Source organism: Cryptotermes secundus, unplaced genomic scaffold (assembly GCF_002891405.2).
Source record: "Cryptotermes secundus unplaced genomic scaffold, Csec_1.0 scaffold1116, whole genome shotgun sequence".
NCBI classification, from domain to species: domain Eukaryota; kingdom Metazoa; phylum Arthropoda; class Insecta; order Blattodea; family Kalotermitidae; genus Cryptotermes; species Cryptotermes secundus.
The window spans coordinates 274,201-301,944 of NW_019738890.1; the positions used below are offsets into that span (position 1 = coordinate 274,201).

Here is a 27,744-nt window from a genome sequence, read left to right on the forward strand (position 1 = left end):
TTAAGAGCATTATATTCCTAAATAAGTAAAATAAGTAAAGCTATCCCTGTACCAGGCCGTGAAGGCCCATAGGGTTGTGAGATGTTAAGGGTCCCACATTATCTAGACAATCAGCTCAAAGATGGCAGTAAGATTGTCAGCCTTATGCGCCAACCGTGCTTTACTTCCCAGGAAATTTATTTAATTAATTCCTGCTACTCATTTCTGTTAGAGGCTGAGTAAACGCCAGGGCCTAGTGCAGCTGCAAGGATTAGATCAACTGAAAAAAATCCAATGACCTCATTGGGACTTGAACCCGCGACCTTCCGACTTGTAGCATAGCACCTCAACCACTATGCATCAGAATATTTTTGTAACTTTCAACTTTGATTTTATTCCATCAGCTTGCCGCAACATGGGTCAACAGAAAACTCTGCTTCTGCATGTGGGATATGACAGCGGTAAATATTATTCTCGGATGTGAGAATTAGATTTAGGGTTGTAAGATGTTGCATTTGACAATTTATACACACTTAGATTTTTTCATTTTTATGCCATATGATAAGAGAAAAGGTTTCAGACATTTTGGAAGAGCACACTGTCTTAGTCATCAGGGTAGAAGTCTTTTGTGTTGCAGTAAGTTTGCAGACAGAAGTCTTCTATCCCAAAGATGGATGCAGTCTGTTTCATCAAAACACTTCTCCATTACTACGTGGTGTAAAAGGTGAAGTTGTCCCTGTTCTTAACCAATTACACACTAGGCCATGAAGACATATGGGGGAGTGAGAGAATATATCCACATATTCTTGACCTTGGCACTAGTTGGAGGTGAGTAGTCAGTTTCATGCTCCCACTCCTCCCCACCCAGGAAAAGAGCCCCTGGTACCCATTGGATATGATGCTGTGTGCGCTCTACAACTGGTTTGGATGATATGGGGAGGAGAAAAATCCTGCCCTTACCAGGACTTGAACTGTAACCCCTTTGCTATCCAGTCTGTAGCCAGATACTATATCAACTGTGCTATCCTGGTTCCCTACTAAATTGTGTAGGAATTCAAAGAAAAAGGAAAATTAGATTCACATTTGTTTCCTATTACTTGTTCCATATATTCAAACACATACTTACCTATGTGATTCTGAAGAAACGATGACAACTCTTGAACCCTGCCCCAAAAGAGGTTCAACAAGCAGTGTCAGGTACATGTGACTCAAGTGATTCACCTGGAATGTAGTTTCATAACCATCAGGGGTGACAGTGAAGGGCAGACCAAACACACCAGCATTTAACACCAGTATGTCCAGTTTCCTGCACACCAGAACCATCATGTATCATTACTTAACTCTGCCATTTAAAGAGTATGTGCAATTCCACATCACCTCCACCTTCAGGGTTGAGAAGTAAGTGCAGCTGACACTGAAATGTTGAGACTTCCATCACATGATTCCATGTTACATCATGGAAATACTACACTTCATAGTCATTACTGTGAGAACCTTAACTCCCAAGTACTTTACATTTAATTACATAAAGGTCCTGTAAACAACCACCACTGATGGCTGGGATGACAATGTTTCAGGCTTCTACTGTAGTATACCCCTCCAGCCCTCTCTGCCCTTATCAAATGGCTATCTATGCCAGTGAGAAGAATGGTGACTGGAGGGAAACACAGTATGTGGAAGTATGCTTAAGAAAGAAGTGTAACAGCTCAAGACAAATGTGGATGGGGTGAACACGCGATTTCTCTTCTTGATCTCTGTACAGCATGAACAATTTTCAGAAACAAATAAATGTTCAGTTATCACATAGGAATGTCACTCATCAAGTATTTTTGCAATTTCTCATAAAGATCTCATATCCTTATGGTGAACAGTCCTTCTTGAGAAGTAAATAGCCATAACCTGAAGGGGCACGTGTTAGCATTGCTGGTTGAGGCACTGTGCTACAAGCTGGTAGGTCATAGGTTTGAGTCCTGATGTGGTGGATTTTTTCAGTTTACCTAATCCTTCCAACTGCACTATGTCCTTGGGGTCGACACAGCCTCCAACAGAAATGAGTACCAGGAATCCTCCTGGTGGGTAAAGGGCAACCAGCACCTAAGGCTGACAACCTTATCTCCATCTGTGAGCCAAATGTCTAGAGAAAATGTGGGAGCCTCGACGTCTCACAACCCTATTGACCTTCATGGCCCATTACAGGGATAGCTTTACTGTTACCCTTTCTTTTTTTTGCAGAACCTGAAGGTTCAGTAGCACATTCACAAGAATCTGCCAGTGGTCCCCATTAATCGATCAGTCTCTAAGACCCTGTGTAACAATTCATAACCTTACAGCAAGGCTCTGTCAGCAACTCATTAAGGTAAAACTATCCCTGTATCAGGCCATGGAATCCCATAAGGTTGTGTGACATCAAGGCTCCACATTTTCTAGACAATCAGCTCACAGATGGTGGTGTGGGTGTCAGCCTTATATGCTGGCTGGCCACCCTTTACCCCCCCCCCACAGGATGATTCCTGGTATTCATTTCTGGGAGAGGCTAAGATGCCCCCAGGGCCACAGTGCAGCTGAAAATATTATGCCAATTGAAAAATTGAATGGCCTCATTAGCAATCAAGCCCATGACCTTCCGGCCTGTAGAGTTCCAAATCTGAAAGACTACTCTTGCTAAGTGTTTGTGACTGAGTATTATATATACTACATGCAGCTAAAATCTACAAGCTGAGGACGTACCATGTTGTTGTGATGAAGGATCCACTTAACATGGACAAAATTAGTTACATATGGCACAGTATTGTGACATGCCACATAAAAGCCAGAATATCTGAGTCAGAAAGGCATCCACTGCTAGACAACGGCTCAGTAGTCACATTTCTGCTGCAATAAGAGCAGTGAATGCATTGTTGTCTGGGTGACAATTGTACATGACAACGCGTACATAGGCAGACGGTTACTAAAGAAACGAAAACCAAAACTGTTCAAGGTGTCTGCTACTTCAGCTGCCTAGCAGGTATAAATGGAAGTCAGTTCAGAAGACAGGAGCCAGAAGCAAGAAGTGAGAAGTCAGAGGAAGGCAGAAGTAAAGCCAGAAGCGAACTAGCATGCTTTCAAGAGGCAAACATCATTCTAGCAAGCAGACTTCAAAGACCTTAGTTAAAGTAATTTGAGTGTGTTATAATTATCTGTAGTTCTGCCTGGTGAAATTGTCCAATAAATCGATTCATCTAATACAAAACCCATTAAATTCTTGTTGTGTTACCAGGATACGAGACAGTACTTTCTCCACTGCTCACAGTTTTCATTTGTGTGCCAGTAGCAAGCAAGCACATGTGGTCATCCCTGATAATTCACTTACCAAAACAATATAATGTAACAACTGTTTCATGATGATACTTCTAACAGACACAATTTTATCCTGACTAAACTACTGGTGGACTCTTGTTAACATAATAATGAGCCAGCCCCCACCACCACCAATTGCCCTTTTTGAGCCATGGTCTTCCTTAGAAATTCTGCCACACTTGTCTATTCTGCTGTGAATGAGATAATCCAGTTTTCACTTCGCTGAATTTTGCAACAGTAATTTTTTTATGCTGCAAGGTCACCAGCCCTGCATCCAACCCCAACCTGGAAAACCAGGCCTCTGTATATGTCCCCTAGTGACAGGATGGCCCAGTTATAACCCCAGGCACTGTGTTCCATTTCAACACCTTTTACAACTCACAGGGCTACTATGGTGGAGGTATTCTAAGCACCCTCCTCCACATGGGATGTAATGAGCCTTCAGGGTAAAAAATGATTGGAAATTCCCTGTCTAGCTGAATGATTATTAGCTTATCAAGGACTATGTTCCACAGAACTAAGGTATAATGTTATCATCATTACAAAGATATTGCATAAAATTAACTTTTTAGTTGAGCACCACAAATCATATACTACTTGCAGCACAATATGAAATCTTCAGCATACCTGCTAAAGAAAGGAAAAGTAAAGCTATCCCTGTAACAAGCCGTGAAGGCCCATAGGGTTGTGAGACATTAAGGGTCCCACATTACCTTGGCAGTAAGGTTGTCAGCCTTACGTGCAGGCCGTGCTTTACTCCCCAGGAAAATTATTTAATTAATTCCAAACCCCAGGGCCCAGTGCGGCTGGAAGGATTAGGTTAATTGAAAAAATCCAATGACCTCATTGGGACTTGAACCCATGACCTTCCAGCTTGTAGCATAGTGCCTTAACCACTACACTACCGCGTGCCCCTGCATACCTGCTAAACCATCCCAGTATATTATTACAGACTGTAACAGGAGAAAATAGGAGAAAAGTGGGGGTAAAATAGAACAGTACATCATCTATTTATGGACCATGATTCAAACGCATAACATTCTCACTGGGTCTGAGATTAATTAAGGTAAATGAAACAAACTGTGACCAAGCAAGATAGTTCATGCCAAGTTGTATTCAGTTTGAATATCAGCTAGGGGACAGACTATCCTGATGGAAGTTCCTGTGATTTTGCTGTTCTTTTAAGCAAATGCCAAGATAGTATCTTAAATTAGATCATGTTTCCTTCTGTGACCTTTCTAATATTCACTACCATCGTCATTTAGCCCTCTACAGTCTTACTAACAGTGTCATTACATAAACTACAAACAAAATAAAACATGTTTAAACTACATGTATACTAAGGTCTACATTGGTAAATATGGCAGTGATTTATCACCATTTCTTTGACCCAAGACTACTGAATATGCCAATAGGAACATGTAAGAAAATCAGTAAAGCTTAAAACTGAAAGATGGGTACTTAAGTATGAGCAGGTTACTCAACCCAAGAAGCTTTAAAAGTTACCACCATGCTGTCCACCAAGTTATTGGTGCCAACTACATAAGTCTATTTTTACAAACAAAAGCCTAATGCTTTGAAAACAAAATGTAAAGAATAATCTTGTGGGCTTCGATGGAAATTCTGAGGTTATGTTCTTGGTCTTGTTTTTTACAAATAAACTTCTAAGGCTGGTCGTGCTAATGTGGCAGACAACTTGGCAGTACCAAAAAATGCAAAAGAGAAGAGATTGTGAAGGAGGAGAAAGATGGGTTGGCGAAGAAGAGAGAGGAAAGAAAAGAGAAGATACACAAAAATAACTGAATTTGGAAAGCGTTTCACAGACCTCTGCATTGTTAAAGTTTCAAGATAAAAAAGACGAAGTAAAAAATGCACTCGATTTGAAAAGTTGCTCTGAATGCAAGAAATAAAATCATTCCTCTTGCTCACTCATCTGCTCACACTTCCCTCTGCTTCCTGAATCAGAAGACAGGCAACAATTTCAGTGTCTGAGTGAGTCTTGGAATGGTAAGAGCAGAATTATACAACACTCATATTTCTGGACAACACAAGATATTCCTACAGATGCATACTGATGGATACCTCACTTGTATCTAAGCTTGAAGTTTGCAGCAAATTTTGTAACACTATGTAGCCTTGCAAGGTCCAACTCAATTATATCACATGTAGCATTTGGCCTCTCCTCTTTGATTTTGCCAATGGCTGCCCGAGTTCTGTTGAGATCTCGGCATGCAAACACCACAATGCAACCATGCAGTGCCAGAGAACGTGCAGTCTCAAATCCTGAAAAGAAAAATTCAAACTTATATTAAACATTCACATCACAGCCACAACTTACTTACTTACTTACTTACTTACTCATGGAGCAGAGGCCTTCTTGATGAGCCACTAGCTCTGCAGCTACCCAAGAATTTCCCAGCATTATATGGAACCTGAAGGTTCATTACTGTGTTCACAAGAGCCCTCCACTGGTCCCTATCCTGAGCCAGATCATTCCAATCCATACCATCCTATCTCTCTAAGATCCCTTTTAATATCGTTTGTCCACCTATGTCTTGCTCTTCCCAGTGGTCTCTTCCCTTCTGGCTTTCCCACAAACATCCTACATGCATTCCTCTTCTCCCCCATTCATGTTACATGCCCTGCCCACCTCATTCTTCTTGACTTGATCATTCTACTTATACTTGGAGAATAGTACAAGTTATGAAGCTCCTCACTGTGCAGTTTTATCCAGCCTCCTGTCACTTCATCTCTCTTTGGTCCAAATATTCTCCTCAACACCCTCAGTCTATGTACCACCTTCAAATGTCAGAGACCAATTCTCACATCCATACAGAACCACAGGCAAAATTATAGTTTTGTATATTTGAATTTTTACTTTTTTTTGGACAGTAGACAAGAAGACAAAAGGTTCTGGACTAAATGGTAGCAAGCATTACCAGACTTCAATCTCCTCTTATTTCCTCCTGAATCAGGTTTTGGTTTGTTATTGTCATTCCAAAATATCTGAACTGTGCCAAGTTTTCAGAACATCTGTTTCCCATCTTTATGTCATGATTTCGCCCTGCATGTTGGTGATGAGACATACATACATACATAGATACATAATTTCACAGATCCATTGTCCGGAAACCGGACCGGATATTGAATTCGTCAGCAAAATGACATTGCAAAATGCAATCTAGTCTCAACAATTAAAATATTCAAGAATTATAAAATGAAAAATACAATAATAAAATAAAAAGCAGTCATATAACAAATCTAGATAATACATAATCTTGGAAAGACAACAATAATGTATTATGCTTGCCTGTATGCCATGTATTCATCTACCGAATAAAATGCATTTAAAATAAGATAATCTTTTAGCCGTTTAAAAGTATTAATATTGTCTTTCAAAGAATATATATTGTATGGCAAGTTATTAAATATTCTAATGGATGAAAAATGCACACTCTTTTGAANGCAATATATACTTAGTTTTCTCTGTGTTTAGTTCTAGACCAACCTCCTTACTTGTGTCAATTAAAGTTTGTGCGTTTTTCTTTATGGTATCTATATTATCACCCAGTAGATTCACATCATCAGCACAGACCAACAGCTGATGTGTCTTGTTTAGTTTCAGTCCCACCGGGTTTCCCTGGACCTTCCTAATGGCATATTCTAAAGCAAAGTTGGAAAGGAGTGGCAATAAAGCATCTCCTTGTTTTAGACCATTCTGGATAGGAAATTTATCAGACAAATGTTTACCTTATAATTTTTCCTTATGCCAAATATAAGAAGCTTATGGATCTTAGAATGCACTATTTCACCTTCTGCTTGAATAAGTTCTGCCAGAATTTGATCATTACCTGGCAATTTATACCTTTCAAATTTTGTGATAGCACTTTCAACCTCAAAAGGGCTAGGATCAGGTACTAATCGCTCAGCCATACTTCTATCTGTCTAACATCACTGACCCTATGTACATTCAATAACTGAGAGAAGCAGTTCTTCCACCTATTCAAAATGCTGTGGGAATCTGCAAGTAGATCACCATTCTCATCCTTCACTAAGTTACTTCTAGGTTGGTAACCCCTCTTAAAGTCATTTATTCCTCTATACAGGTTCCTAATGTTCTTGTTTTTACTGTTCATTGCAAGCTCATCAATTTTGTCTTTCAGATATTCTTTATTCCTGAAATGCCTGCTGGTTTCATGTCTTATATTGTTCAGATTATCCCCATTTATTTCACTTGGATCAGCCACAAGAGAAACTTTAATATTATTATATGCTGAAGATAACTGTCTTTGTGAGTGCGATGGCACATAGTCTGGTAGATTATTATTAATGTGTTCCAGGAATGTACTGCCTCATCTCTGAGGCAGAAGGGGGTTCTGAGAGTCAATGACATGAAAAGTCCATGTGGAGGCTAATCTATGCAATATCTGCAAATATGAAGCCCTCTGATTCAAGGAAGCCAAGATATCTTGTTACTCTTTCAATGCAAAGATGGAAGCAGTTCAGTCTTCCAAAACGTTGATAATAATCTGCCACATGCTGTATTATATCCCAGACGTGAAGTAGTAAAGACAACACCACACACTGTACAGGAAACACATAAACCAGGAACATATGGCAGTCAAAAACCGAAAGTAGGCCATGAATGTGAGGGGCAAGCTACCGAAAAAACACCGTGATACATTTACGAAAATGATGACACCCTGTGTGAGGTGAAATAATATGCAATAGGAACTTTAAAGGATTTTATCTCATTTTACTTAAAAAGAAGACTACAGTGTGTGATTTTAACATGAATCAAAACAGTGTAGCAGTTTTTTAACACAGTTTTAGTAAAATATTTGTAACATAAAAACACTTGAAGATGGCCGTTTGGGGCCGAAACATGTAGTGTTGAAGTGTAAAATGTTGAACTGAAATTGAGAGGTGAACAGAAGAGTGTTGCAATATTGATGGAAAATAAACAATGGACACTAACTACAACCTCTCTCCACACTTGATTGTCATACACCACTACAAGGCAGAGAATATGTCTTCTTGCATTGTGGTGGTAAGTATACGTTTTGCTTTTTCACTTTATGCTCTTGTTGTACAAACTTTTTGAGCTAAACAGCTTGCTTAGTGGCTCTGTGGGCAATTAAAATCCCTTGGTGACCTGGCTGCAGAAATGTTTCCAAATGCGACGACTGCAAAGGGTTAAGACTACAGTCTTCTGGAATGACATCATGTTGCCTAACAGATGAGTACTCACATATTGGAGGACACCAGTTGTCCTATACTGTGTCTATTCCTCGAATGTTAGTTTGAAATGGACTACAGGCATCTGATGTTGGTTTCACATTGATAGCCACAGCTTACGTTCTGCTGGTTAATTTTGTAACAGCAATCACTTCTTGGTTTTTAACTGTTCTTATACTATATATTTTAATATTATTTCTGGCAATACACTGGTTTTGTTTTTTAAATTCCTTTCACCCTCTTTCTTTGTGCTGCATCATTTACTAAGTGTCTGTTCCATTCAATCCATGCCAATAAGGGAAGTACCAATCAACACAAATGACATAATACAGCCAAAAGTTGTCAGCCTTACATGCCGGCCACCCTTTACCCCCCGAAATGTTCCTGGTACTCATTTCTCTTAGAGGCTGAGTCGACCCCAGGGCCATATTGCGGCTGGAAGGATCAGGTAAATTAAAAAAATCCAATGCACATTAATCCTAAAGGGTTCTCGTAGCAGTATATTACACATATCATTGAATGTTTCTCAACTTTAATACCATCTATCCAAAACATCTCGAGGGTATGTCAAACTTCTGAGCACGCAGTGTTAAGGAAGAAAAGTCGTGAGTTCAGCGAGATTTCTGGTATGGAGATTCTGGTGTCCATTATACTGAAAGTAGAATTTAGAAACTTTCTAACAATATAATTACAACTTGATAATGATGCAACCTGAAAGATGTTTCAGACATAGCATAGGTGCCTTTCAATCTTTTCATCACAGAACAGAGACATCCAATTTCTGAAGTGCTGTGCTCTGTTTGGAATATCAGATGATGGAGAAAACCTAGAAGCCCAGTGATCCTAAATGAGTGCAAGTTGGTAAGCCTTCATCTAACACACCTATGCCTGTGTTTGACCCTGTTACGACTGCCACCTTGCCTGCCAGGTCGCGACCATGCAGCACCTGTAGGGCCATCGTAGAACCATCAAACCTCTGACGAAAGTCCTGTGCATGTTCCTTCTCTTCGGTGGCAAATGCCAGGCGGGGATCACTGTAAGTTGTTCGGCGGTTGGCATGATCCACATAGAAGACCTTCCCGTCTTCTGACACACACTTCTCCCAGCCAAAAGGTAAGTCTGTCAATTCAGTACAAATATATAAATCATAAAAGCATATTTTTGGGTGTGATTTTACATAGTCCAGTAGAAGTTCAGTGATGTTTCAGAGGAAAAAATGTCACCATCTTCAGGGCAAAAAGCATAAGCCAAGAAACGCAGAATTCAGAGCATCTCATACTACTTCATTCTTGCTGATTGCTTGGCTTATATTTTCCCTGTGAAGACGGAGGCAGGATATTACTCCAAAACATCAGTGAATTTCTACCTGACCTCATGGTTTCACAACCCAGAGAGCAGAACTCTTCTGTCTTCGCCATGAGAACCCCAAATCTATCATAAATACAGTTTGTATATGAAAAGGACATTATGTGGGTACACTGTTACCAAGGCATGGTATGTCCTCAGATTGTAGATACAGAAAATAGCCTCAAGGTATGCATAATAGTGGCTAATATAATAAGCAATTGTAAGCAGTCAAGAAGCAGTGGTCCTCCAGTTTGGGGGCTGGGTTTGGGGCCACCCTCTAAAAGGAGTAAAATGAAAAATCTAAAATAAGATGGGAACAGCAACCTTACCAGCAGCCATCTGCCTTTGTCACTGATGCACAAGCTCAGGCTAACCATCAGCCAGCTACACACCTTGCTAAGCCACAGATGAATACACATGATCCAGATATCTTAACAAATGGTAACTTCTTAAGAAATTTTATTTTGAAGAAAATGTTATTCTATTGCATCTGTGAAAATATAAAAGCTACTTATTGTGTATTTATGCACATGCAAACTAAATGCTTACATAGTGAATTTTACGATCATGTTTTATACTTCCTGTAAGAGTGAAATTCTGAACAGACAAGTTCTGCTAAGAATTATAGCCTATTTTCCTTTCACTGTACATTTAATTTGAGTATCTGATATAACAAGCACAAAGAAAACTTTAGTATGTTTGCATAACGAAGTTAATAAAACAATTTCAGAGGCTGCAGTGCTGGTATTATCGAAGGAAGGGATTTATGAATTACACAGATAAGATGGGCTCATGCGCCATGATATACATACCAAGTTCCATAAAAATTGGTTCATGAATTCGAAAATTTTTTTGGGTGGGGGATACACATACACACATAGCAGGGTGATCTCAAAATCCCATTTTCATTTTTTCAAAACAAGGAAAGTAGGCTAAAAGTATCTGTAACAGAGGGGCAGATTATACTTCACAAGATTCAATTACTCGTATGTGCCACAGGAAGTCTGGAACTTGTCTACAGACAATATCCACTTCGGATCATGTGGTCTGTGTATTGATAGAAGTACTATGTGGCTACATTAACTTTCTGGCCTGTGAGGAGAAGTGCTGAGTGCTCCCAATGTCACAGCTTCCACCATGACACTGCAACCAATCCACATACTTCCCATATTTAAAGTTAATGTAACCAACCAACACTTCTTCACCGGAAGCAGGTATAATCAGCCTTGATTATTATACAGATTCCCCACCTCCTGACACAACCTTCTTCTTGCCAGTCCGAGGATGTGTCCACTGGGTTCCTTTGGTTGCATGACTGAAAAAGAAAACTGTGATGTAGCCAATATACATTCTGCATTTTTAAATAGCTTGATAATTTAATGAACATACAGGTTTCAGGTTTTAATGGTGGTGAATGTTCTGACTGTGGTCTTTTGGAATGTCACACTATGTAGTCTTCTCGTATATGGATACCAATCTCTCTGAGCGATGTAAAGGGAAATGTAAAGTTGTCACTCTGCCTAATTAATTAAGCAGTGTGCCACGAAGACACATGCGGGAATGACAGGATAGTACCACCATTCTTGACCTTGGCAGTAGACAGGTGAGTGGTCAGCTTCACGCCCCAGACACTTTACTCCCAGGGAAACAGTTTCAGGCATCCACTGCACAGAAGGCTGGGTGGGCTCCAGAGCCAGTATGGATGTTATGGTGAAGAGAAAAATATCTTGTCCCTGTCATGAGTCAAACCCTGGCTGTCCAGTCTGTAGCCTGTCATTATATTGACTGAGCTATTCTAACTCTCTGTTTAAGAGTGACACGCTGCTTCGATCTTCAGGTTCAAAGTGGGTGAGGTGAGGATGCAGCCACACTATACAAGCAGTTACACAGTTTGTCACCAGATCATTGTGAGGGGCAGAGAATATGGAACTTGGAGCTCATGATTCCATAACCTTCCTGTGACATACTCATTGAAGTTTGTTGTCTGCTTTTGCAGTTCCTGCTTACCATTCCTACTAGCCCCAGTCAGACTGCCATCTTATCTTCCCCTCCTATAGATCTAGTGGCCCACCTGCCTACATATGATTACATCCTTAACACACTTACTATGACCCTGATGATGGAACTAACACATTCCTCCAAATACTGCTACCCATCTACAATACTACATGGTTATCAATACACTGATGATTACAGTTTAAATTTAGTGGATACTACTCGTATTATGACAGAAGATTGATCTCTTCACAGTAAGTTATGTGGTTAGTGTCTATTATTCACAGTCCTACATGCAACACCACATACCACAAAACTTACTAACTTTAAAAGTTTAAAAGTTCACTACATGTTTCAGCCAATATGGCCATTATCAGGTGTTAAAATCTTTTTGATGAGGAGACTGTTGACTTCTGTTAATACATATGCACATCCCTTCGATGTGCTTGTTTCTTGGAGTTGGTGCGTTGTGTTCTTCCTTACTGTGTGTTTTGTTCCATGTCTTGTTCAGGAACAATAAATGCTAAGTGAAAAGTGCAACAAGATGCTACAATAAGTTATGTGGTGGGTGAACTTACTGAACCAGTTAACAAATTACTTTCTATTACTATGCCTAACACAAACATAATTAAGTCGCCTAATCAGTTCTCAATAGTGAATTTCAATTTGAAGTAAATTGATTAAGTCATACTTCCCAAACAGTGCAATGTTTCTAACAAGTCTTCAGTAAGCAGGCTCATTTGGATCAGTTAATTAATGATAAATCCATTCACGCAAAATCTAGCAGCTTTTACAATAAATTTTACATCTTGCACTGCCATTTCGTTAAGAAGTTGGAACAACTCAACCTTCAATATTGGTGATGACCAGCGCCCGGATTTTGATGACCTGAAAATATTTAAAAAATGACCGAAAGGGGAAAGAGAAAGAACACTTAGCTTCCATATTATTCAAATTTCAGAAAACATGAAGAAAAATCCCCTAAAATGGCCAAAAATGACAAGAAATAACCTAAAGTCCAAAAAATTACCTCCAAAATGAAAAATATGACAAAAAATTACCAGCTCATATCCGAGATTTATATTTTTAAGAGCATCGCATACGATACAAGGAAAAAAAGATGACATGTCATCAAAATCCGGGCTCTGGTAATGACTATTCTTTCTCGCATGCAGCCATTGGGACTGGTCATAAAAGAATCATCTGTTGTACCTACTTAACATAATACACGCTGCCATCCACTGTCGCCCTCTCCTCCCAGCCTGGCGGCAACTCATCTTCACTGTCAGAATCCGGCATTATAGCCGCCATTATTAACAAATGTACAGTAAAATAACACCTGCAACTCACATTATCATAAAGCACCGACCACATTCGCATTCAACGCAACACCTGCACCGCCTTTCCGCCCCGCCCGCTCCATTTAGGTACTGTAAACATTCAAATTACAAATTACCCTAGCATACACGTTCATTTGAACAAACCCAGCTGCTTGTTAAATGACCACCGGCATGAAGTTACAAAATATTCCCTGAAGTGTATTCGTTCGGTTAGGTGACAACTTTAACATAACGTTTCATTCAGGGAAGAAAAACCCTGTAAATAAAGGAAAACTAAAATGCATATATTGGCTAGCATTATAACATCTTTTAAGAACTAAAACATTGGGCAAGATACATGCAAATAACCGACCGAAAGCAAACTGCACAGCTATTCCGGTGCTTGTGCAACAGTTCGATAGTTACTTGAGGAAACTGCTGACTCGTGTCACTGCACCGTGACTGGAGAAACACTCGATCCGATTTCAGCTTGATCAGCAACTAATTCTGCAGGAAGACAACAGTACAACACTCTGGCCCTAAAGAGAAGACTTTAAGGGCAATAGCTAATACTCACAGACAAAAAAGGTAAAGCTATCCCTGTAACAGGCCTTGGAGGACAACATGATTTTGAGACGTCGAGGCTCCTACATTTTCTAGGCAATCGATTCACAGATGGCGGTGAAGTTTTTCAGCCTTAGGGCCCCCATACACACACAGTTTGGCCTCCAGTTCGGCCTGCACAGTTGAAGACTGAAAGGCAAAACTGACGTGTGTGGTGCGGCTGGCCGGCCAATCGTTTGGACTGTTGCCCTGTGGGAAACCCGTCAGTCCGTCAGTTCTGCCTGCAGGTCCGTAGCACGTGACGTGTGTGACTCAACATTATAGGCTGGAAGACCGTGATTGTGGCATGAAGCCTGCCGGTTTATCTGCTCGTGTATGGGGAAGGAACGGGAGGGGGTAAACTGTCACAGTTTTGCCTGTAAGGTCGATCGGAAGGCCAAACTGTGTGTGTATGGGGGGCCTTACGCGCTCGGCCGGCCGCCCTTTGCCCCCTGGAAGATTCCTGGTATTTATTTCTGTTAAGGCGGCCCATACACGTACGAGTCCGGCTCGGCGAGGAGCCGGGCTTGGATTAATTTCACCACACACGTGTGATCGTGGCGACCCACACACGGACGAGTTTGGCTCATTGGAACCCTTGGGGGCCAATACACATACGATTCTGGCTTGCAAGCCCGACTCGGCTCGGGTTCCAATGAGCCAAACTCGTCCGTGTGGCGGCCCCTTAACGGCCGGAGTGAAGAGTCCAAACACTTTAATTAATCAGATCCCGGATCCCGCGTCAAGCTCGCCGAGCAGGACTCGCAAGCCAGACACGTACGTGTATGGGCCCCTTTAGAGGCTGAGTCGACCCCAGGACCATACGAGTAGTGTGGCTGGAAGAATTAGGTCAACTGAAATAAATCCAATGACCTCACCGAGAATCGAACCAGCGACATACCGACTTGTTGCATAGTGCCTCAACCAACTACGTTACCGCGTTCTCCCCGGATACTGCTCACAGAAATATAAGTAATTTAGTGTACATGTGATGCCGTACGCCGAAGTTTCGGAGGGACGTACTGATTTCATTAGCATCAAGAAGAAGCCAGGCAAGAAATAAGCAGAGTGAACCTCACAAGGAAAACTTCGTTCCAGCTTGCTAAGGAGCGGTGATCGAGTACATGCAGTAGAATGAACCTCTCTCCTGTGCCTTTTGCGATGTTTGCAAGTTGAAACACGAAGGACATTGAAGAGCAACATTTTTGCTTGAAATTCTGTTTCAAAATGGCAAAAACATTTACAGAGACTTTTCAGATGTTCAAGCCATACAGAATGTTACAAATGGTACCATTTCAAATCAGGCAGAACGCCCACCAAAGACGATCCCAAACCAGGACGGTCTTACACATCAACGGACGATGATCATGTTGAGGAAGTGCGTGCTGTGATTCGATGAAAATCGCCGCCTAACTGTCCGAGAAGTTTCTGAAGAAGTAGGCATCAGTAAAAGTTTGTGCCACACAATTTTTACCGAATAACTGGAAATTTGTGTTGCTGCAAAATTTGTGCGTCTTTTGATTGATGAGTAAAAAGTGAACCATGTCACAGTGAGTTAGGAGCTGTTTGATCGTTCAAGTGCTGATGAAAACTTTCTAAAAAATGCCATAACAGGTGATGAAACGTGAGTGTACGGGTACAATATCGAAGCAAAAGCTCAATCATCGCAGTGGGTGGGAAAATCGACGCTGCGACTAAAAAAAAGCATGTCAGAGTCGATCAAATGTGAAGGTGTTGTTGATCATTTCTTATGGGAAGGGCGTCGTTCATCATGAGTTTGTTTCACATGGTCAGACAATGGACGCTTTTACCTGGCGGTCATGAAGCGTTTGAGGCAGGCAGAATGAAGGAAAAGGCCTCAGTGGTGGAGGAACAAGACCTGGATGCTGCACCATGACATGCACCTGCTCACACGTCGCTCCTCATCCATGAATTTTTGGCGAAGCACGAGATGACTCGTCCCCAACCGCCCTACTCTCCAGATCTGGCCTCTGCAGACTTTCATTTTTGTTCCCAAAGTTGAAATCCACTCTGAAAGGTCGATTTCAGACGATATAAGAGGTAGAAGAAATTCACTATGGGACCTACGCACTATCCCAAAAAAAAAATGCGTTCCAGAACTGGAAAAAACGTTGGAAGCGGTGTATAGACATTGGAAGAGGGTACTTTGAAGGAGACAAGTCTTATTAAGTTTTAAGCTTATTAATAAATGTTTTAAAAAGAAAGTTCGGTTTCTTTTTGGACACACCACGTACTCTTCCACAAGCCCTGGATAATTCTTTTCTAGTCACAGATTCACATCATGCTTCATGAGCCTCATTCTCACACCTTGTGGCCGAAATTTCTTGTTGTTGTGTCCAACTGTGTTTTCAATGTTTGGGCCCAGATGCTCTTTCAGGTACCTCTCAATCAAATCTCCTCCCTCCTCAGCAGTAAACCTGTGCATCCAAATGTCCTTAAATAAACCATTTAATTCAATACAGTAATAAAATAAGTTAGGAAATGTACATATGGCCTAACGTTCACACCATGTAAGCCACATTTTGCTTAATTTCCTGAAAACCACAACAAGGCGTAAAATGTCCAGTTCGTTTTTCTCAGTGTCTGTCTGAAACATTTCTTGCACCAATAAATATTTAGCATGTGAAATATACAGTGCGTACAATCAAGTGCGCGCCGCGGCTGCAATTTGCCGTGAGTCATACCACNAATTTCATGCATATGGTGTATTAACACAATGGTAAATTATCTGCACATCCTTACTTTTTATCTGAAACAAATATTTTGAAAAGGGGACTCTATTTCTGTCCTCCAGTAAAACACACCTTCCGTTATACCAAATCAGCAGAGCTAGTTCCAGTTTGCAGAGATAAGGACTAACTACTGACTGGGCCCAACAGTGTATACCTATACTTGAGGATGGAACAGTCCAGATTCTGAAACAGAATTTCACATAAAAATTACGATAATGAATAATGTCCAGAAATATTACATGCAGGAACACCTGACATCTTCATGTTAAGGGCCCATTATTGTTTTAAAATTTTAGCAAAAATTAAAACGGGCTGATAAAAATTTGGAAAAACTTCTTAATATCAAATTTCATCTGTGTCAGTAGTAGTTCTTGGGGGAGTCACATGTGGACATACATGGTGAAGCTATCAGGCATGTTCTTCCAAATTATCACTGGAAATGCAAGAAGAAAGACATGATGACGGAACCACTCTGTTTCTTTCCCATAACTTTAGCATGCACCCCTCTGAATCTGTAACACTATACAGTCCATGCTGAACAATATCTATAGAATTACAGGAAGTTTCCTTTTGGCATCTAATCGATTAGATAAATACATGAATTCCTTCGAACGAGCAAAACTAAAAACATTGCAACACTAGAAAATTGAGTTAATTTAATTTAATTCCACTATAACTGTATGCAGAGAAAGCAGTTACCAAATGTCTGTATGAAGTATATTTTTAGATCCACTGTTACCTGAAAAATATGTGAACTCTGCCCACGTGACAGAAGAGTCTGATGGGACGTGCAACTTCTGTTGCAACATCCTGGAATCTAAGGAAGTCATTTGGCAAATGTGGAGGACCAGCCATTTCAGAGGCTCGCTCCAACCCAAGGACTGAGAGATCCAGCACAAACCCAAAGTACTGCACAATGAAAGATGCAAACTGTAGACCACGGATGATACCATACCTGTTGGTATGGTTCATGTCCTGCAAGAAAATATCTTACGTTTAAAAAGATGTAAGGAGAAATTACCAAAACATTCATGAAATCCTAAGACACTGACTTCCTTGTGTGGAGGTGGGTTAGAATACCTCCATAGAAGCCCTGTGAGTTGCAGGAGACAAAAAGGGAATTAGGTGTGTGGGGGCATAACTGGGCCACCCTGTCATTGGGGGATATAAATACGCGGACCTGTCCTCCAGGTTGGGGGTTGCATGAAAGGACGATGACCTTGTTATGTAAAAAAAATTACCGTCGCAAAATCCAAAGAATCTGGCAGAATCTTCTGTGGAAAGTTATGGCTCAAAAAGGGCTGCTGTGCCAATGAGGATGATAAACATGCTGACTGCCATCATAATACCCTTACATATTTTGTCCTAGGCCATGACAGTTTATATATTTCTGTCTCAGGATATGCTCACACACACATAAATTTAATACTCTGTGAACCATTTCAGATGCTGATGAACACTGTAGTACTCAACAACATTACCGGGCGCTCCCATAAACCACAACCAGGAGATGCAAGGTGGCAGCATGGAAATGTAGCCCAAGCATTAAACAGCGGACTTCACCATTCTCTGTGGCAGAAAGATAAAAGGTGTGCAGTGACAAAGATGACTGCCATGGCAGCAAGAAAAATGTTCTGCAGACACTGCTGTCTTACATGGCAGCCAATGTATCAAATGATCCCACACCCTCCTCACATTCCCAATTTCAAAAATTTAACTCTACAGCTATTGAATAAGGTAAATACTGTTGATAAATAAAGAAACGCAGTATACTTGTTGTGGGTTATTTAATGATGTTTCAGTAGTTAATCTATAGTTCCAAATTAATGTTGATAGATGAAAGAAGTAGAAAGCACTGGAAGGAAGCAGTTATGGCCCAACTGAGGTACTAGCCTAACATGTCTGGAGGGACCAAAAACCATAAAAAAAACTCCTGCACATGAGTACAAGTCACAAGCACTACTACTGTGCCAGTCCATCCAATGTTCTCACCTTTCTAATGTTGTAGTATTATAGCAGTATGAGCCATTCTAGCACTCAGTGACAGAAGAAATTACTTTTATTTTCTTTGTTTTTCTTTTCATTTTCAGTGTTTACTAAATAACTATGAAGGATACCAAGAACATGTGTACTGACAATTGTAGCACCTTTTTCATTATCTGTGAAAATGAACAAACTTTGCTGACAATATCAACAGACAGGTAAATTCATAATCACACAGATACTGTACCTTAGATTTGATAACAACGTTGGTTCTGGCTGTCATATAATTGGCAATGTCTTGGTCCACAATGAGCTTGAGCAATCTGTTCAGCAGCATCAAGTCAATGTTTTCATACATCTTTTCATACATGGACTCAAGAAGCCCATTGCATTCACCTCCCTTTACATCCCAGACATCTTCCAGGTTACTGATACCTAAATCATGAATACAAGCATTCTGTAATCCTGTAAAAGGTTAAACTGGTAAAATGAAAAAAATATGTAAACTGGATAACTGTGGAGAAAACTCAAAGTTCCAAAGCCCACAGATCCTGCATCAAATAAATGTCTGAAAACTGTTTTACTACCAGCTACCCACCTGAATGGGGTGGGGAAACAGAAGTTAATGTGCCTCCTTACATGGTGAATTGCAGTTTCTTTACATTGGAAAATAACACATTACTTTACAAATGACTAACGTTATACAAAACTTGTACATTTCATTACATTATTCCTCATATTAAAATCTTTGCCACCTAATTCACCTTAATCATATCACTGATAGTGTTGTCTGCTTTTCAAATATTTTTTAATTATCCTAAAAACAGTATTTGTGACATTCTACATAACTTGTATATTGATATACAGTTTCAGAAGTCAATTCAAGTCAGATGATAATGACATTTGTTTGATTACAACTGGGTTCTGAGGCAGTAACTTTGAAAATATGTCCTCATTATCAGTCACTTCATTCATAAAAGAAGCATATAGTGCTTACCTGTAGCCACTAGAGGATTGAGGCTTGCTGCAACAGTATGGCTCATGCCCTGTGCAGCCAAGCGCACATTCATCGAGCTCTGTGCTGTGGGGTTCAGGTGGGTGTCTGTCAGCCTGTACAACAGGCGAAACGGTCTGGGTTTGTCGATTTCATACAGTTTCAATATGTGGTCCCACTTAGCAATAACAGGAAGTGGGGTGCCCACATGCTCAGACTTCAACTGCACATCACGTTTCAGGAAAAGGTTCTGGGTGCACTTCAGAGGGTGGGGTGGATCATACACTGTTGCAGTTTCTTGGTTGTGAAATCTGAAGAGTGGTTTCCTTTTGGAAGCACCCAACAGTGTCAAGGCCTTGACATTGTTGGCACCCATGTCACACACAGTGGCAACCACCTTCAGGACAGCATTCTGACAGGCGTCAAGAACCTCCTTCAAGTATTGCACAATCATCTCTGCCTTTGTGCTTCCACGAGTACACACGCAAAGGTAAAATAATGTACAACAAATGTGGAAAAATATAGACAGCTATATACAGATGGCTTCTTTTCATTGTGTGACTTATACATAGGGCAGTCAAAAAGTTGCCAGAATTCCCCTGCAGACTGAGAATGAGTGATAAGATAGCGCACACACTGTTGTGGTGGGAAGCTCACCATCTCTGCTTGCAGGCACAACAGGTCTGGACAGGTTTCAGTGTGCAGTGTCGTTACTGTTCCGTTTGAATTAGACGTGTTGGTCATTCGGCACAATGTGTGTGCGAACATGAGTTCGTGTTCAAATTGGGAAAATCTGCTTCAGATATGCTATTGGCCCTGCAGCAAGTTTACGCTGATACTGCACTAAAGAAATCCACAGTTTACGACTGGTTTTCCCGTTTTAAGAATGGGTAGGAGACGTCAGAGGATGACCAGTGCAGTGGGAGACCTTCGACATCCAGAACATCCATCACGGAGTTAGTACTGTTACTGGCCATTTCTACGTGCAAGTTTTGCAGAGGTTGCGTGATGCGGTTTGGAGGAAGCGGCACGACAAGTGGCAGGGACAGTAGTTTCTGCATCACAATAATGCACCAAGCCACACATCACTTGTGCAGCAATTCCTCGCTGAGAAAAACATTCCTGTCATCACTCAACCACCGTACTCTCTGGATCTCGCTCCGAGTGACTTTTGGCTGTTCCCTACTATGAAAATGGGCCTCAATGGGACACGTTTCACAACCATGGAGGACATGAAATCGAATGTGATTGCTGAGCTCCGGAAGATTCCAAAAGAAGCCTTCCACCGCTGCTTCCAACAATGGCAGGATCGATGGAGCAAGTTTGTGTGCATGCATGGGTCCTGCTCTTAAGGTGATTAGGTAAGTGTTGCTGTATGTCCTGCCATTAGAGTGCTATACCACCATTCCAAGAACTTTTTGACTGCCCCTCATACAATGATCTGACAAATGTGTAAATCTTTGTTGTGAGACAGACTCAAAAGCAAAGGGAATGCCACAGAGCCCTCTACCCCCCCCCTTGAAAAACGCACACATACAAACTAAACATCCATGCCCTGAGTGGGATTCGAACCCACGATCCCGGTTTGTAAGTGAGCGAAGACAGTATATGCCTTAGACCGCTTGGCTACCGTGACCAGCACAGAACCCTGTACCACCAAATACATGCTAACAGAGTGGTTTTCATTCTAGGACAAGAGATGACTTGATAATAGTCATCTGGAGAGATAATTCTCAAGCTGCCAAATAAACACAGTCCACCAACAATTGGTAACTTCTGTGATGTTATAAATTTAATAATACAGACAACTGACATAAGGAATATAAACAAACATTTCAGATTCAGTAACATCATGTCCTAGAAGGTCTTGTCACCAAGAAAGTCCAAATATAGTATTACTAGCAGTACTAGTTGGTCTCCACCAACAAACTGATAAGGGCTGAAAAATATGCACGTCGTCCATAAAGACAAGTCCTTATTTATAATGGGTGCAACATTCTGTTCTTTGCCAGTCATATCACCAGTGAATGGACAGCATTTGTTTGTTGCAACTGTCAGTTGGCCTCACTTGGAAGGCAAGTAGGATTGAAGTCAGCTAATCAAAATTGTCTTCTGTCATCTTCAGCAGCCTACCTGACTGGCCAGTTGGTCGACATCAGTTGTATGCCCCTTGGCAGAATATAAATAACAAGCTAGTTCTGTCATATCTTGCTCAGCTGATTCNGGCTGTCAAGTATTAGTTAAATCTTCATGCATGCATTGTCTCTTGGAATTTTACACATGGAAATGTAACCTTACTGTTCACACTACAGCAGTACAGTGTGGGAGCACAGACTCAAAATACAAATAAAGTCTGACCATGTTTGCTTCCTCTCTCAGCAGATTATAATGACTGAGTCAAGTTCATCATTTGATAAATCCACACTTTATTCTTAGAGCATCAACAGCTTTGTTCAGAAGATACAGTTATGTCATGTGACATGTGTTGACTGGAAAGCATTCACAAAGCATTTAGGATGAAGTTGCAATATTATTTACGCCTATATAATGTAGTTGTCAAAAGTTAATGCCACATTTCAGAGGTAAATGTAAAACAAAGTGAACATGTGGAAAGTTTTATTAACTTTTGAAAGGAATGTAAACTGTGTATATATACAAGAGGCCATGAGCTGAATGACAGGTTTGGTTCCTGGCAGGAGCAAGAGATTTTTCTCTTCTCCAAAGAGTTCAGACTGGATTTGTGGCCCATCCAGCCTCCAATTCAATGGGTACAGGGGGCTTTTCTCCTGGGGGTAAAGCAGCTGGGGTGTGAAGTTGACCACCCATCTCTGTCTAGTGCCAAAGACAAGAATGGTAGAACCCTACCTCTACCAACTCATTCGTCTTCGTGCCATGGTTCTTAATTATGTACAGGGTCAACTTTAGATGTGTGTGTATATAGACTCCAGTTGTTATTTGGAGCTCACACCTTTAAAAATGTAACAAATACAATTTATGTTCTTAAACACAGCACTCTAGACATTTAAGAAACCATCAGGTAGTATGTCAGGTTAAATACTTTACCTCTAAATTTAAATATGAGATTCTATTTGCTGTAATCAGTATATTACCAGAATGGGTCCCATTATCTGTATGAGCTATTGCTATTACACATTCATAACCACCACTACCAGTCTTAGCTGGATCTTACTGACTGTAATGATTAAATTTAATATTATTCAGATAATAATTCAGAGACTTGTAGGTTGGCAGCAGATTCATTTTCTGTTGCACATGTCATCTCTGAGTGTATGGTTTCACAGCAGTAACATGTCTGACATCTATTCTGACATTCAGTTCAAATCTTGGTCAAAGGATTGACTGCCATGTTTCCGCAACTTTTGTCACTCCCTCCAAACGTGCTTAAATTACCTCAAACTGGACCATGCCTGCTTCTGCATCCTTCCCTGCTCACTCATTGTGATCATCTTCATGTCAGTTTGCAGGTGAAACAACAAAGGTAAATAATGTAAGAAGCACTCATTAAGATAATTGTGAAGTTGTCCCTATGCTTAATTAAGCATCATCATGTACGTTGACATTGGCACTAGATGGGAGTGGTCAATTTCATGCCCCTGTTGCTTTACCCCTGGGGAGAAAGCACCCACTGCACAGGAGGCTAGGTGGGCCCCTGAGCTGGTCTGTATGCTATGGAGGGGAGAGTAATTTTTTGCAGTTGGCAACTGAAAGACTTATCAGTAAGCTCAATGGATATAAGTCTTTAGGTTTTCATGATGGTGACAGGTCCAATTGCGATCTTTTGAGTTGTCATACTGTAGATAAGGATACCAATTTTAATAGGACCATATTGGCCTCATGTTCAGAGTTGGAGTGGAGGTCATGTTACACATGCAAGTTGCAAGCAGGCAATCACTCATACCGATGGGAAGGGGAAGGAAAGGGATGCATATCTGAAAACTGATGTAAATTAGCAACTGGGGGAAGTTGAAATTACATAACCAAGTGAGACATAATTATTATACAATAATATTTTGAGAAAAGAAAGAACATTACAGTAATACAAAGTGGTACAACATACTATTTTTAAAAAATTATTACAATATTTCCTCTTAAACTGGTATGCTATAAATGTTCCCATAGGAAAATGCAGGTCTTTGAAGTTTCAAGAGTATGCTATGTTCAAGATACAAGTTAGGCACTCCATACTTGTACATAATTTCATTTACATGCACTTCATATCAGTGTCCTGATTATAATTAATGATACATCTCACCATGATATAAGATTTTTCTTTCACAGATGCATTTGTTTCACTAGGTACTGACCTAGGAAAGCCAAGTAAAAGTAGTAGTAGCCTTATATACCCTTTCTTTGCAGACAATAAAAATGCATTTATTTTCAATCACGATTTTTTAAGAACCAGCATGTTCACATTGCACAAACAGTCAAAACCCTGTGTAATCAACTTATAACAAAATTATGGTTCCTTTGATTTGAGCCCTTTCTTTTATTTCCATTTTTATAGTTCTAAATCAAGCGATTAAAATAATTATCAGAGGAAGATATAGCACTTTCTTGATGCAACATTATTGCAGGTCGGTATGTACACCTTTCCTCCATTCACCATGGACGATTTTGCGGAGGTTGCTGCTGTGGAGGGTGGGGATAACCACCATACTGAGATGGAAGGTATGCAGGGAAACCACCATAACCTGAGAACATTCCATAAGCACAAGCGTTTTGTGGTCACATTTCTAATACAAACTAGACGACAGATACTGAATATATATTTTTACTCATTCCTGATGACAGACATAATTCCCCTGGGCTTAATTAATTAAGCACACCACCATGAAGATGTACTGGGGAGTGGAGGTATAGCTACACCATTCTTAACCTCTGCATTAGATGCAGGTGGGTGGTCAGCTTCTTGCCCCTGTCCCTTAACCCCCATGAAAGAACCCCTGGTACCCACTGTACAGGAAGGTGGGTGGGCCCCAGAGCCAGTCTGGACATTATGGAGAAGAGGAAAACTCCACTTCAGGGAATCAAACCCTGACTCCTCAGTCATCCAGCCCATACACTAGTCGCTATACCAAGTGGGCTATTCCAGCTCACAACTTATATAATAAGCAGCACAAAAAGCACAAGACATATTTACTCTTCAGTTACACTGTACAACACTGATTTTCTCCCTCATATTAGGTTAAGTGATTTCAATGTTATGCACAGATTACAGAAATGCTATCCAGTTTTCTCTGAAAAATACTGTCACAAATTAGTGATTAGAGATGGGGGGTTGGTTTAAATATTAAATCTACTTAATGCTTATTATGTATAACTACAAATAAGTACAGGACATCACTAAACCACATGCTCTAAAAATTACTTAAGCACAATTCAGGTCCTCCCAGTCTGCTATGTGATACAAATCAAACTGTATTGCAAGTTGAGCATGTCCACATGGAGCCTGCATACCTATGCACATCTGGAAATATCAGCTTAAACATCGAGACTGAAAAGGGTTATGCTCCATAATGTAGTAACAAGATAACTGACATTCTTTTAGCTCAATTAAAAGAGGGACTAATGCAAATTACCAAGTCTCCCATATTGAATTTCAACAAAATCTGTGAGACAGCCTGTAAGTTATACAGGTGTTGGACAAAATTATGGAAACTCTACAGATACTGCACACATTTCTTTATTAATATGGTGTTGGGCCACATTTTGCCTCAGTACAGCCACAATTCAATTACTGATGAATGAATGAACAGCCACAATCATTCATGGAATGGACTCATACAAGTTTCAAACAATCTCTAGCGGAATTTTATGCCATTCTTCTCAAAGTCCATTTATGTCCTTATGCAAACTAGACTTATTTTGGATCACTCTGGCTGAAAACTGTAATTGCCTGACAATTTTTGTTGCAAGTCCCCCACACTGAACTTCAAACCAGATATGTGAAACATGGGAAGTCCATTTGTAGCACTATGTAAATCACACTTCATTATGAATCAACATGGGTATAAACCGACACTGCTCAATGTTTAGTGAAAGCCTCCCATATAAAACTGTAAGAAAATCTTTAACAATATAAGCGTTGATACTAGGTCACATACAGACTACACATGATCTCCAAATGGATATGATCTACCTTGTCTTCTATATTTCAGATTGTAGGAAATAATGTTTAAAGGAAGATTTGAGGTTTTCACAGCGGTGACTATGAAGACAGCAGCCTTCTGTGATGTGGCGCTGTGTAGATATTGTGTTAACCGATGTTTCAGAGGAATGTATCACCTCCATCTTTTAGCACCTGCTCATGCTGATTCCTCGCTCACAGATTTTATTCAACCCTGAAGATGGAGGCGATATGTTCCTCTGAAACGTCGGTTAACACAATATCTACACAGTGCCACATCCAAGAAGAATGCTTTCTTCAATGTTTAAAGGAGTTACCACGATTTCCACATAAAGCTGTTTTCTGAATTTGTCCACTGAAATCCCAAGATATAACAAGGAGTTCTGGGAAGAACTAATCATGTACTTTCCTTTAATACAACCTGAATCACATAGAAAATGAATGATCCATAACCTTCTCTTTAGGATGTGAACAGTGCAGTGCAAAACAATTATACAAGTATGAAATCGACTTTAGACATAGTGTACTTGGCATTACTGTTAGGAAAAATTGTGCTTTTGTTATTGAGAAATGAATACTGGGAGTACATAATGCTTGACAGCTATAAAAACCAGCATTACAAAGATTATTTATCAGAGGAATATTATGTACAATGCATCCCCCCCCGTTATGGAAATTATAAAAACATTGCAGTAACATTCAAAATAAGGACCAAAGATTTTTAATAAATACTAAAATTAATTTAAACACAGAAAGCAAAACAACAAATTCAGGCTGAAGTAATTTTGTTAAGGAAATCACTATTGTTAAGAAATTCAGACTGCATATGTACAAGCACTGGTGTTGAGGCAGGACACACACGTGGTCACAAAATAGCCTATGTACATGCTAGTGTCACAGAGTATGGCTGGTAGCATGGTTGTTAGACCCATCTTATTTTAGACTGTGCCATAATATTAACCTTATTTCGGGATGCCTGGAAAAAGGTCATCAATTTCAAGCGCAAGTAATGTACTTAGTAGGGCATGAAAAGGAATTACAGTAAACTCTCGCTCATCTGGATTAATTGGTGGGAGGGGTCATCAGGATTAAGTTATAATCTGGATGAGGGAAGCAAGAGATGGCTCAAAAAAACTTAGAAGATAAATAAATGGAAATTTACTTATATAACGATGAAAACAAATAAAATACCCCTGTACAGTCTTTATTCAAAAACTATAAAAAGACAATACATTGTACTTGTTTTCAAACATAATAATGCAGGTTTGAAGAAACTGTCTCAAGTTTTGTGTGAACAGACAAGTTATTCATCTGCCTACCTAAAGGCCGTATGTCTTTTTAAAGCATGCACTCAAATGTGAATAGAATTTTCTATATTACTCATATTTCAATCCAGATTAACTGTAACTGGATTAGCAAGAGTTTACTGTACATTTGTGTGGAACGCCTTGTTTTGAGGAGGTTTGGTGCTGAGAAAGAAGTTTAAATATGTTTTAAGTCTATTTTTGTGTGCCTGACATTACTCTGATGGACAACAAAGTGCTTTTTATTACAACTGTGGACTAAAGAAATTTCCTCTAGATTGCATCTCCATTTACAACATGGGAGCCAATGGAAAAATAGAGTTATGATATAACACACTTCCAATAATACATCCCTTCATAATATGGGGGTATGTGCTATTTACTTTGCCATCTTACAAGGATAAGAATACTTGGAAACCCCATTTAGAATTTTGGATCCAATTTAGGGTTCTACATTTCAGCATTTCTTTCAAGGCAATTTCATATAAGCATGTTATGGAAAGTGTAGTGATTTTGCACACTGCAAATTTCATTCAGACGAGTTTAAAATGAAAACATTCAAGAAACTGGGGAAGATGGCTGCATAATTATATCACTAGAATCTGGAGAAATGCCAGACTCCAGTACCCATGCATTAGACAGTAATTTTAGATTCATTCTTATCTAGGAAGCAGACAAATATAGTCCATAACATAATACATGACTACACATGTAGGTCATTAAAATGAACAGCTTTTCAGTTTCA

The 27,744-nt window shown here is 40.1% G+C and overlaps 2 protein-coding genes across 5 annotated transcripts in view; both read right to left on the reverse strand.

Annotated features, from left to right (window-relative positions):
- Nucleotides 1–13,698, reverse strand: part of LOC111871318 (WW domain-containing oxidoreductase) — a 21,132-nt gene extending 7,434 nt beyond the window's left edge. Inside the window, exons 1-6 of one of the 4 annotated variants that reach the window (XM_023864344.2) lie at nucleotides 13,641–13,698; nucleotides 13,251–13,325; nucleotides 11,151–11,215; nucleotides 9,436–9,672; nucleotides 5,403–5,598; nucleotides 1,106–1,285 (exon numbers count right to left, since the gene is read on the reverse strand). In XM_023864344.2, coding sequence (XP_023720112.1) covers nucleotides 1,106–1,285; nucleotides 5,403–5,598; nucleotides 9,436–9,672; nucleotides 11,151–11,215; nucleotides 13,251–13,318 — 746 coding nt within the window. In that variant the 5' untranslated portion in view covers nucleotides 13,319–13,325; nucleotides 13,641–13,698. Of the gene's footprint in view, nucleotides 1–1,105; nucleotides 1,286–5,402; nucleotides 5,599–9,435; nucleotides 9,673–11,150; nucleotides 11,216–13,111; nucleotides 13,328–13,640 lie in introns of those variants that run through there. The other 3 variants (XM_023864345.2, XM_023864343.2, XM_033754204.1) reach the window with 3 other exon arrangements.
- A 9,859-nt stretch (nucleotides 13,699–23,557) lies between these two features.
- The window catches only part of LOC111871306 (programmed cell death 6-interacting protein), a 29,105-nt gene continuing 24,918 nt past the window's right edge, over nucleotides 23,558–27,744 (reverse strand). Inside the window, exon 15 of the mRNA XM_023864311.2 lies at nucleotides 23,558–24,259. Coding sequence (XP_023720079.1) covers nucleotides 24,168–24,259 — 92 coding nt within the window. The 3' untranslated portion in view covers nucleotides 23,558–24,167. The remainder of the gene's footprint in view (nucleotides 24,260–27,744) is intronic.